This window comes from Hemitrygon akajei, chromosome 10 (assembly GCF_048418815.1).
Source record: "Hemitrygon akajei chromosome 10, sHemAka1.3, whole genome shotgun sequence".
NCBI classification, from domain to species: Eukaryota; Metazoa; Chordata; class Chondrichthyes; order Myliobatiformes; family Dasyatidae; genus Hemitrygon; species Hemitrygon akajei.
Window position 1 is genome coordinate 176,994,763 of NC_133133.1, and position 12,701 is coordinate 177,007,463.

A 12,701-nucleotide genomic window follows, 5' to 3' on the forward strand; every position below is an offset into this window, starting at 1 on the left:
CCACTTTCTACTTCTTCTTTCTTTATCAATCTTTTTATTAATTAAAAAAAGTACATATATAAACAAGAGGAGAATTATCTCAAATATCTATATCGATAACAATTCATATAAAAGGTAAAATAAACATTAACAAGATCATACATAGTATTAATCTAATAGTATATAATAAAAAATAAGAATCAATTCTCCTCTTATCATTCCATGGAAAGAAGAAAAAAGATAAAGAAATTTTTATATACATAAAAAACCCCACTTAAAAAAAAAGAAAAAGAAAAAAAGGAACTGGGCAGCTCATACTGAGAGTAAAGCAAGAAAAAAGAGAAACTTTCTGATCAAATATAAAGTTTTGAGAAAGTAACTGGAAGAGCAATAAATCAAATCATATGAAAATATTGAATAAAAGGTCACCAGGTTTCTTCAAATTTAAAGGATGTAATCAAATGTCCGACTTCTTATTTTCTCTAAACTTAGGACATAATGGAGGTAAGCCAATAAAAATAGTAGGTGGATTAGAGTCCTTCCATTTAAGAAAATGGCTCTCTTAGCCAATAAAGTTGTAAAAGCTATCATCCGTTGAGCAGAAGCAGAATATATCCTGCTTCAGGTGGAAAGATCCCAAAAATTGCTGTAAGTAAATTCGGTTGTAGGTCCAAATTCAAGACTTTTGATAAAGTTTTAAAGACATCTTTCCAAAAATTATCTATCTTGATACAAGACCAAAACATATATGTTAAAGTAGCCACCTCAATATTACATCTGTCGCAAATAGGATTAATATTGGAAAAGATACAGGTAATTTATCCTTTGACATATGCGCCCGAAGTACTACCTTGAACTGTATCAAAGAATGACAGGCACAAATAGATGAAGTATTTATCAAATGAAAAATTTTATCCCAATGATTATCTGAAAGTGACTCTCAAAATTCCAATTCCCATGCAGCTCTGATTTTATCGTTAGATAACACTCGCAAGTTCAATAACCATTTATAAATTATAGCTATTAGTCCTTTTTGAAATGGTTTAACCTGAAAAAGAGTATCTATTATATTGGGTGAATAAGCAGAGGGAAAATTTGGAAGTAAACCTCATAGAAAATTCCTAATTTGTAAATATCTAAAAAAGCTGTGCATTAGACAAGTCATTTTTGTCCACTAACTGAGTCAAAGACATTAAACAATCCCCCATAAACAAGTCTAAAATAAAGTTAATATTCCTTTGGTTTTCCAAATTAAAAAGGTCTAATCGGAAATTGATGGTTTAAAAAAATAATTAAGATGGATTCTACTAGAAAGAACAAAGTTATTAAACTCAAAGAATCAATTATTCAATTAATGGAAGAAAGTTATATTTATACAGGTCCTTAAAATTTTTGGTAATTTTAATACCAAGGAAAGTAAAGTTATTTTTAGCAATGCTAAAAGGAATTTGATCATATTGATCCAAGTAGTTATGAATAGGAAATAACTCACTTTCGTGCAAATTTATATCCAGAAAAACTACTAAATTCAGAAAATATACATAACATAGCAGGAATAGATTTCTTAGGATCTGAAATATAAATTAACAAGTCATCTGCATACAACAAAACTTTATGCTGTTTATCTCCTCTCTTAATACCTTGAACCTTGTTGGAGTCCTGAAGAGCAATAGTAAGAGGTTCTAAAGCCAGGTTGAATAACAGTGGACTAAGAGGACAACCCTGCCGGGTACCTCTGTATAGCCTAAAATAAGATTTTTAATTGTTATAATTGCTGCCATAGGAGCTTGATATAACAGCTTAATCCCAGAAATAAAACCTGGACGAAAATCAAATCTTTCTAAAACCTCGAATAAATAGGACCATTCTACCCTATCAAAGGTTTTCTCTGCATCAAGGGAAACAACACATTCGGATTCTTTAGATGGAGAGGAATGAATAATGTTTAATAATCTCTGAATATTAAAATATGAATATCTATTAATAAATCCAATTTGATCCTTAGAAATAACCTTAGGTAAAATATTCTCGAGCTTGTTAGCCAAATTCTTAGAAAGAATTTTAGAATCCACATTTAATAAGGAAATTGGCCTGTAAGAGGCACATTCAGATAAATCTTTTTCATTTTTGGGAATTAATGAAATTTTTGCCTCATAGAAAGTTTTCAGGAGGGTCCCAGAAGATATAGAATCAGTGAAAATCTGGCATAAATGAGTTGTAAGTATTTCAGAAAACGTCTTAAAAATTCTACTGTAAATCCATCCTGTCCTGGAGCTTTACCTGATTGAAAAGAGTATATAGCCCTTGCTATTTCCTCTCATTTAATAGTCACATCTAATGTATTCATATCTTGAATAGAAATTTTGGGTATATTCAATCTTTGCAGGATCTTCTATTCATAGAAGTAGTGTTGTCTGAAAAATCAGATGTATAAATGTTAGAGTAAATATCCAAAAATACCTTATTAATTTCCTGACAATCTGACGTTTCAGTTCTATCAGTTCTTCGTATTTACAAAATCTTCCTTCTAGCCATAGTTGCTTTAAGTTGACCGGCCAACAATTTACCTGACTTATCTCCATGTATATAAAATTGACTTTTAGATTTCAGAAGTTGCTGCTCGATGGGAAAAGTCAAAAGCAGATCATGCTGTGTTTGAAGTTTCACCCTTTCCTTATATAAATCTTCAGTAGGTATTACTGAATAAACTTTATTTCTTTAATCCTGTTAGTAATCACTAAAAGCTCCGCTTTAGTTTTCCTTCTTAAAGCTACTGAATATGAAATTATCTGTCCCCTAAGAAAAGATAACCAAATAACCAAATTTGGCATACCCTCATTTGTATTTAATACAAAAGATAAAGAAATTTGCTCTTTAATAAAACTTACAAATACTGAATCATGCAGCAGTGTAACATTAAATCTCCACTGAGGTGCATTCCGTATATTATCAGGGAACTTCAGTATTAGTTTCGTGGGCACGTGATCCGACAACGCAATAACGTCATACGCACAGTCAGCAACAAAAGGCACCAATCACGTATCCAACAAAAAATAATCAGTTCTTGAATATTTATGATGTACATGTGAAAAAAAAAAGAAAATTCCTTATCTTTAGGATGGAGAAATCTCCAAATATTGACCAAACCATATTCTAGTAAAAAGGAATTAATACAGGACGCAGCCTTATTAGGGGGCCACGGATTGGTTGATGACCTATCAATCAAAATATTGAGACAACAGTTAAATTCACTGCCCATAATCAACTTATATTCATTTAAATTTGGCAAAGCAGAGAATAACCTCTTAAAAAATTCAGGGCTACCTACATTAGGTGCATACACACACACCAAAGCCACCTATTGACCACATAACAAACCAGTAACAATTAAGTATCTTCCAATTGAATCAGAGACAGTATTAAAATGTGCAAAAGAGATTTTAAAATTAATAAAAATAGATACCCCTCTAATTTTAGTTACTGATTAAGAATGAAACTGAGAGCCCCTCCAAAATTTAAAAAAACAGTTTTCATCCTCCCTACGGATATGGATCTCTTGCACAAAAATAGTATCAGCTTGGAGTGTTTTTAATTTCTTAAAGATCTTTCTACACTTAAAAAGTTGGTTCAAGCCATTCAGGTTCCAAGAAATTATATTAATTTTATTAACATCCATAATAAGGCTTTAATTTAAACTTTTATAAAATAAGTTAGTGCGCCGACACAGACCAAACCCGCAGGGAAGAACAAATTATGGATTTGATCAGAGAGAAAAGAAACAACATGATTGACAGGAAAACCTCTCAGGACTGCCCAGTCAAAAAAGCCTAAACTAATAGCCCCACCCCCCTCCTCCCAAAGCCCGAAAACCATCCAATAGACGGACAACGTGCTACATAGAAAGTAGATTGAACTTTTAACGATCCAGCTACAAAGGACTCTCGGCTCAGGATTAAGTGTTGGAATTGCTTGCAAGACAGACTTAAACTTTATAAATTTCCAAGCTTCTTCTGGGGAGTCAAGCCGTTTTGGATGAGCGTTAGGCAGAAAGATTATCAAACGAGCTGGATAACACAAAGAGGGACGACAGTTCTTCTTATAAAGTTCAGCCATCGCTTCCCGATATTTAATTCTTTTTGCATAAACCTCAGGGGCAAAATCTTCAACTATACGAATCTCTACTCCATTATAAATTAGCTTCCCCCACTTCCTAGCATCTCGAAAAATTGCTTCTTTAGTAGCAAAGTAATGCAGACATAAAATAACCAGACGAGGTTTCATCTCCAGCGAAGGCTTCGGGCGGGGGATTCAGTGAGCTCTGTCTGTCAACAGAGGAGCTTCGAGTATTTCACTAAAAAGTGAGTATAGCATGTTCATAAAAACTTTAGTGGCTCACCGGTTTCCATGTTTTCAGACAAACCCAGTATGTGTAAATTCATCCTATGACTTCTGCTTTCCAGATCAATCATTTTCTTCTTAATTCTTAATAATTCTGAAGAAACCTCAACAATTTTCTTTTCCATAGTAGAAATTTTTCATTCTTATTCTTTAATCACTTGATGCATTGTCTCCTGTTCTCTTCCGATTCTATTAGTGTCCTTTTTAAGCATCTGATATTGAAATTCCAGATTCCTCAAAGATTCCTGGACAGCAGAGACAGTTTTTTCAAGTTTTTCATTAGCATTCGTCAGTTTATCAATCTTAGTGTTGACCGTTCCAATCTTGGTGTTAATATCTTGCATCAAAGAAGACATTCTTTCTGAAGTAGAGACTTCCTCTGCCTCCTTTGTTTGTTCAGTTTCAGAAACAATTTTGCCATCTCTTAATTTGATTCCAGTTCGGGTTCCAGCCATCATAATTAAATCGTAAATCCTCCACTAAAAGTAATAAATCTTCAAAGTTTAAACAAAACTAGCAGTGGAAAGTAAGTTGTAAAAGGGAGGAGTAGCGCCAACATACATCTTACTCCATGAGCTGCCAGGAAGAGACTTGCCACCACTTTCAATGAAGTATGGACCTGTATTCCCAGATCCCTTTTTTCTACTACAGTCTTCAGTGACCTACCGTTCACTGTGTAACACCTACCATGGTTGGTCCTACCAAAGTGCAACACCGCGCTTGTCTGCATTAAATTCCACCTGCTATTTTTCAGTCCATTCTTCCAGCTGGTCCAGATCCCACTGCAAGCTCTGATAGTTTTCCTCGCTGTCCTCTACACCCCAATCTTGGGGTCATTGGTAAATTTGCTAATCCAGTTAACCTCATTATCATACAGATTGTTGCCTTCATCAACTTTCCTGGTAACTTCCTTGGGAAAAAAAAATCACTAAGATTAGTTAGACACGACCTACCACACATAAAGCCATCCTGACCATCCCTAATCAGTCCCTGTCTATCCAAATATTTGTGTATCCGGTCCCTTAGAAAACTTTCCACTAACTTTCCCACTGCTGATAGATTCACCAGCCTATAATTTCCTGGTTTATTTTTAAGAGCCTTTCTTAAACAGCAGAACAACATCAACTATCCTTTAATCCTCCAGTACCATGATTTACATATTTCTGCTAGGGCCCCTGGAATTTCTGAACTTGCCTCCCACATGGTCTGAGAGAACACTTAGTGAGGCCCTGGGGATTTGCCTCAAGACAGTAAATACTTCCTCCTCTGAAATCGATATAAAGTCCATGACCTCGCTGTGCTTTGCCTTACTTCTGTAGACTCTGCATATAAAGTGTATGGTGATGCACGTTAACTTTATTAATAAATTTAATTTGAACTTTGAACAAGTCCCTGCGAAATGAAACCATCTGAGGTACACAATGGGATATTGTTTCCCTGTCTCTGTTATTTTTTCCCAATTTCAGAGGAGCTGGTGGATTAATGCAGCTGAAGTTTGCTTTAGTGTTACTGAATTCTGGAGAGGGTGCCAAATGGCTGCCATTGTTTTGCTGTTGGAAGAAACAATAAAGGATTTCTCATATCAGGCCATGTGGGCAGAACGATAGATACTGACTACCGTCAGAAGCAACAAGTGGAGGACACTTCCAAAAAGGGAACAAGAGTTCCAAAGATATTTGGTTTTCCTCTATACATTAGTCATAGGATGCCCTGGTCTTAATTATCAGTCCCATGTCAAAACTTTGTTATTGTGGACTGACATAAACATTTTATTAACATATGTTTTCTCTCTGGTAGGATCATGCTCACCAGTACCGATACCTAACTGCCATACTGTGCCACTGTTTGCTGATAAATGTACAGAATGATGAAAAAACTGAAGAATTTCACAGGTGTGTACTCTACATTTATAACATCTTAAAACCCAGAGTTTTCTTCTTTTCAGACAGAGATCCCAGAAATAGGAGTCTCTGTTTAGAAAAGAGGGCTCACCTACTTAAGATGGAGGTGAGACAAAAGTTTATCTCTCAGGTGATTGATCATAGTCGTCGAGTCAGGCGATTTGAGAACAAGCCCTTCAATGCAATAGGTACACATGTGCTATTAAACAACCAGTACTTGATAAAACATGCTTTCTGGGTCATATTAGAGATGGTGTGGGAGCTGTGAATCACATACACCGAGACACAAACATGCGCACTGGAAAACCTATGCAAAACGAGAGAGGGGTCCTCTGTGCTAAGAAGCCCCAATCAATTCGCTGTATGATCAATCAGCCACATATGAATTTGCCATATCTCATAGTCGATCCAATGCAGTATACTCCTCACTTGACTCATTAACTAACACTCCCCCTCCCCTCTTCACCCTCCTGCTACCACCCCACCCCACGTACTTTCTTCCCCCTACACTCTCAGGTATCAATTCTGTCAAAATCAGATCAAGTTTATTATCACTGGCGTATGTTGTGAAATTTGTTTAGTGGCAACCATAAATTGCAATACATTATAAAGAGGCTATAAATTACAATTATATAATAAATTATAAATATCTATTAAATAAGTAGTGCAAAAAAAACTAGTGAGGTAGTGTAAATGAGTTTATTGTCTATTCTGAAATCTGATGGCGGTGGGGAAGAAGCTGTTCCCAAAACCTTGATTGTGAGTTTTCAGTCTCCTGTACCTCCTCCTAAATAAATAAAACTAGGGGTGAAATTGGAATTAGGTACAGGTCTGAAATAATTATCGCAAAGTCAGAAAGTTTATAGCCTGTGTATATTTAACTGCATTTAGTAATGCAGTTGTTGCCTGGTTGAAAGAATCATTTGTTGTCATCATTACGTGCCATGTCATGTGACATAGACCATCGTGGTCTTTTGGTGACCATGGTTATTCTTGGCAAATTTTTCTACAGAAGTGGTTTCCCATTGCCACCTTCTGGGCAGTGTCTTTATAAGACAAGTGACCCCAACCATTATCAATACTCTTCAAAGATTGTTTGCCTGACATCAGTGGTCGCATAACCAGGACTTATGATATGTGGCATCTGCTCATATGACCATCCACTAGCTCAGTGGTCCCTAACCACCGGGCCGCAAAGCATGTGCTACCGGGCCTCGAGGAAACTATATGATTTGGCGATATGAAACGATATGAGTCAGCTGCACCTTTCCTCATTCCCTGTCACACCCACTGTTGAACTTGAACGCACACGAGGTTGTTACCCATGTGACGTCATCAGTCAGTTATTAACCTACAACTACTCAATGGGTGAAAAAACAAACATCGCTTGCGGGTTTCTTTGGAAGAGGTGGTAGGGGTCATAAAATGCCTAATGATGATTATAATGCAGAGACAGCTGAGGCCAATACTGCAAACAAAAAGAAAGGTTTCTTCAACAGAAAATACAACGAGTCGTACATAAGATATGGCTTTAATGCGACCGGTGACTCGCATGCTCCAAGCCCTCTGTGTGTGATATGTGGAGACAGGCTGTCTAATGAGGTAATGAAGCCCTCAAAACTGCTTCGGCACCTTGAGTCCAAGCACTCTTCACTTAAAGACAAACCTGTCTTTTGAGCTGAAAAAATGTGAGCAAGTGGGACAGAAACAAGTGCTGAGAGCCACCACCTCCACAAATGCTGCTGCTCTGAGAGTGTTGTACTTAGTGGCTAGCTGTATTGCTAAGGCTAAGAAGCCTTTCACTGTTGGTGAAGAATTGATTCTACCAAGGACATGTGCCGTGAACTGTTGGGAGAAGCTGTAGCTAACAAGATGGCATAGGTTTCTCTTTCAGCTACCACAGTTTCAAGGAGAATCAATGACATAGCAGAGGACATCAAAGCACAGCTGTTGGAACGGCTTAATGAGTCACCATGGTACGCAATCCAGGTTGACGAGTCTACCGATGTCGACAACAAGGCAATACTGCTGGCTTATGTGCCATATATATTTCAAGACGATGTTCACAAGGATATGTTGTGTGCACTGCCGCTGCCAACTAACACAACTGAGGTAGTACTATTCAAGTCTTTGAATGACTACATGTCAGGCAAACTGGACTGGACATTCTTTGATGGAATATGCACAGACAGGGCTGCAGCTATGACTGGACAGCTGTCTGGTTTCACTACCCGAGTCAAAGAGGTTGCTCCTGAATGCCAGTCTACACACTATGATACACAGGTAAATGCTGGCTAGCCAAAAAATGTCACCTGATCTTAACAGCATATTGAGTGATGTTGAAGTTATCAATCACATCAGCGCAAAAGCCCTTAACTCACATCAGTTTGAGCAGCTTTCCCCGAGGAAATAGATGCAGAGCACAAATGCCTTCTCTTACACACTGAAGTCAGGGGAGAGCCCTGGCCACAGTTTGTGTTAAGAGAGCCGCTACAGAGATTTCTTTCAGGAAAAAGTCACCACTGGCAGCACACTTTAGTGACGAGGAGTGAATAGCAAAACTCGCTTATCTGTTTGACATCTTCACCTGCTCAGTGAGCTCAACTTGTCACTTCACGGGAAAATGACAACTGTCTTCAAGTTGGCAGATAAAGTGTCTGCTTTCAAAGACAAACTGGAACTGTGGGGACAGCGAGTGGACAGGGGTATATTTGACATGTTCCCAACATTAGCTGGGATTTTGTCCTTCTCACAGCTGATGTGCGATCACCTATCTTCACTGTCGACAGAATTCGAGCGTTACTTCCCAACCGCAAGTGACCCAAGACGTGCAAAGGAATGGGTCCGTGACCCATTTGTGAATGTCCCTGGTGAATCATCCATGTCAGCACGGGAAGAAGATCAACTCCTCGAGCTTACAAATGACAGTGGGCTGAAAAGTATCACACACAAAATGCTGGTGGAACGCAGCAGGCCAGGCAGCATCTATAGGAAGAAGCACTGTTGATGTTTCGGGTCAAGACCCTTCATCAGGACTAACTGAAAGGAAAGATAGTAAGAGATTTGAAAGTAGGAGGGGGAGGAGGAAAGGCGAAATGATAGGAGAAGACCCTAGGGGGTGGGGTGAAGCTAAGAGCTGGAAAGGTGATTGGCAAAAGGGATACAGAGCTGGAGAAGGGAAAGGACCATGGGACAGAAGGCCTAGGAGAAAAAGGGGGAGAGGAGCACCAGAGGGAGATGGAGAACAGGCAGAGAGAGAAGAAAAGGGAGGGGGGGAACTAAGTAAATCAGGGATGGGGTAAGAAGGGGAGGAGGGGCATTAACAGAAGTTAGAGGTCATTGCTCCTGCCATCAGGTTGGAGGCTACCCAGATGGAACACAAGGCGTTGTTCCTCCAATCTGAGCGTGGCTTCATCTTGACAGTAGAGGAGGCCATGGATAGACATATCAGAATGGGAATGGGACGTAGAATCAAAATGTGTGGCCACTGGCAGATCCTGCTTTCTCTGGTGGACAGAGCATAGGTGTTCAGTGAAATGGTCTCCCAGTCTGCGTCGGGTCTCACCAATATATAAAAGGCCGCACCGGGAGCACCGGACGCAGTATACCACACCAGCCGACTCACAGGTGAAGTGTCGCCTCACCTGCAAGGACTGTCTGGGGCCCTGAATGGTAGTGAGGGAGGAAGTGTAAGGGCAGGTGTAGCACTTGTTCCGCTTACAAGGATAAGTGCCAGGATGGAGATCGGTGGGAAGGGATGGGGGGACCAATGGACAAGGTAGTCGCATCGGGAGCGATCCCTGCGGAAAGCAGAAGGGGGGGAGAGAAAGATGTGCTTGGTAGTGGGATTCCGTTGGAGGTGGCAGAAGTTACGGAGAATTATACATTGGACCTGGAGGCTGGTGGGGTGGTAGTTGAGGACAAGGGGAACCCTATCCCAAGTGGGGTGGTGTGCGGATGGGGTGAGGGCAGATGTGCGGGAAATGGGAGAGATGCGTTTGAGAGCAGAGTTGATGGTGGAAGAAGGGGAGCCCCTTTGTTTAAAAAAGGAAGACATCTCCTTTGTCCTGGAATGAAAAGCCTCCTCTGCCACATCTGCTCTCAGGAATTGCAAGAAAGGGATAACATTTTTGCAAGAGACAGGGTGGGAAGAGGAATAGTCCAGGTAGACAGACAGACAGACAGATATACTTTATTGATCCCGAGGGAAATTGGGTTTCGTTACAGCCGCTCCAACCAAGAATAGTGAAGAAATATAGCAATATAAAACCATAAATAATAATCAGTTAATCATGCCAAGTGGAAATAAGTCCAGGACCAGCCTATTGGCTCAGGGTGTCTGACACTCCAAGGGAGAAGTTGTAAAGTTTGATGGCCACAGGCAGGAATGACTTCCTATGATGCTCAGTGTTACATCTCGGTGGAATGAGTCTCTGGCTGAATGTACTCCTGTGCCTAACCAGTACATTATGGAGTGGATGGGAGTCATTGTCCAAGATGGCGTGCAACTTGGACAGCATCCTTTTTTCAGACACCACCGTCAGAGAGTCCAGTTCCACCCCCACAACATCACTGGCCTTACGAATGAGTTTGTTGATTCTGTTGATATCTGCTACCCTCAGCCTTCTGCCCCAGCACAACAGCAAACATGATAGCACTGGCCACCACAGCCTCGTAGAACATCCTCAGCATCGTCTGGCAGATGTTAAAGGACCTCAGTCTCCTCAGGAAATAGAGACGGCTCTGACCCTTCTTGTAGACAGTCTCAGTGCTCTTTGACCAGTCCAGTTTATTGTCCATTCGTATCCCCAGGTATTTGTAATCCTCCACTATGTCCACACTGACCCCTTGGATGGAAACAGGGGTCACTGGTGCCTTAGCCCTCGTAGCTGTGAGAGTCTGTAGGCTTATAGTAGATATCAGTAGATAGGCCATCTCCAGAGATGGAGAAAGAAAGATCAAGAAAGGGGAGGGAGGTGTTGGAAATGGACCAGGTAAATTTGAGGGCAGGATGAAAGTTGGAGGCAAAGTTAATGAAGTCAACGAGCTCAGCATGCGTGCAGGAGGCAGCACCAATGCAGTGGTCGATGTAGCAAAGGAAAAGGGGGACGGATACCCATATAGGCTCGGAACATGGACTGTTCCACAAAGCCAACAAAAAGGCAGGCATAACTGGGACCCATGGCTACACCTTTGGTTTGGAGGAAATGGGAGGAGCCAAAGGAGAAATTATTGAGACTAAGAACTAATTCCGCTAGACAGAGGAGAGTGGTGGTAGAGGGGAATTGGTTAGGTCTGGAATCCAAAAAGAAGTGGAAAGCTTTGAGACCTTCCTGGTGGGGGATGGAGGTATATAGGGACTGGACGTCCATGGTGAAAATAAGGCGGTGGGGGCCAGGGAACTTAATCATTGAAAAAATTTAAAGCGCGAGAAGTGTCACGAACATAAGTGGGAAGGGATTGAACAAGGGGGGATTAAACAGTGTTAAGGTATGCAGAAATGAGTTTGGTGGGGCAGCAGCAAGCTGAGACAATGGGTCTACCTGGACGGGCAGGTTTGTGGATCTTGGGTAGGAGGTAGAAACGGGAAGTGCAGGGTGTGGGAACTATGAGGTTGGTGGCAGTGGATGGGAGATCCCCAGAGCTGATGTTTGTGGTTGGTGATGGTATGGGAGACAGTGGCCTGGTGCTCCTTAGTGGGGTCATGATTGAGGGGTAAATAAAAGGAGGTATCAGTGAGCTGTCACTGTGCCTCGGCCTGGTAGAGGTCGGTACGCCAGACTACCCCAGCACCCCCGTTATCAGCGGGTTTTATAGTGAGGTTGGGATTAGTGCAGAGAGAGTGGAGAGAGTGAGGTTGGAATTGGAACACAGTGTGGTGAAGTCAAGACTGTTGATGTTCCTTCGGCAATTAGCAATAAAGAGATTATTAGCAATTAGCAATAAAGAGAGCTGAAAAGTATGTTTTGTGGCGACCCACTTCCTAGCACACTCGAACCGGCTCACAAATAGCTAGCGCGCCGGCATAAAGGCCAGTCCCAAAAGGGCGCCAAGTCTGCATCACCAGCAAGGGGAAAAGCCCGCGCGCGGGACAGGACCGTGAATACGTGCCCCCTACAGCATCCGCGCCCGGGGAGGGCGGGATCAGGAAGGCTTTAAAGTGAGGCCGCGAAGTTCAAATAAAATCTTTTTGTAACTGCAGTTCATCGACTCTGTGTCGTTATTTCAGCACTGCGTGTAGCACACCGCTACAGTTTGATATAACATCTCTGCTGGCATTCTGGATCAAAGTCAGGCTGAATATCCTGAGATAGCCACGAAAGCATTGAAAACATTGCTTCTGTTTCCAGCATCATATCTCTGCGAAGCGGGGTTTTCTGCAATGAATGCAATGAAAGCTAAATTGCGGAATAGACTGGACAT

At 40.8% G+C, this 12,701-nt stretch overlaps 1 protein-coding gene across 3 annotated transcripts in view; it reads left to right on the plus strand.

The window, feature by feature from the left end:
- ric8b (RIC8 guanine nucleotide exchange factor B) overlaps positions 1-12,701 on the plus strand; it is a 133,002-nt gene that overhangs the window by 55,189 nt on the left and 65,112 nt on the right. For all 3 annotated transcript variants that reach the window (XM_073059811.1, XM_073059810.1, XM_073059809.1), the window contains one exon: positions 6,175-6,269. In XM_073059811.1, the coding sequence (XP_072915912.1) occupies positions 6,175-6,269 (95 nt within the window). The remainder of the gene's footprint in view (positions 1-6,174; positions 6,270-12,701) is intronic.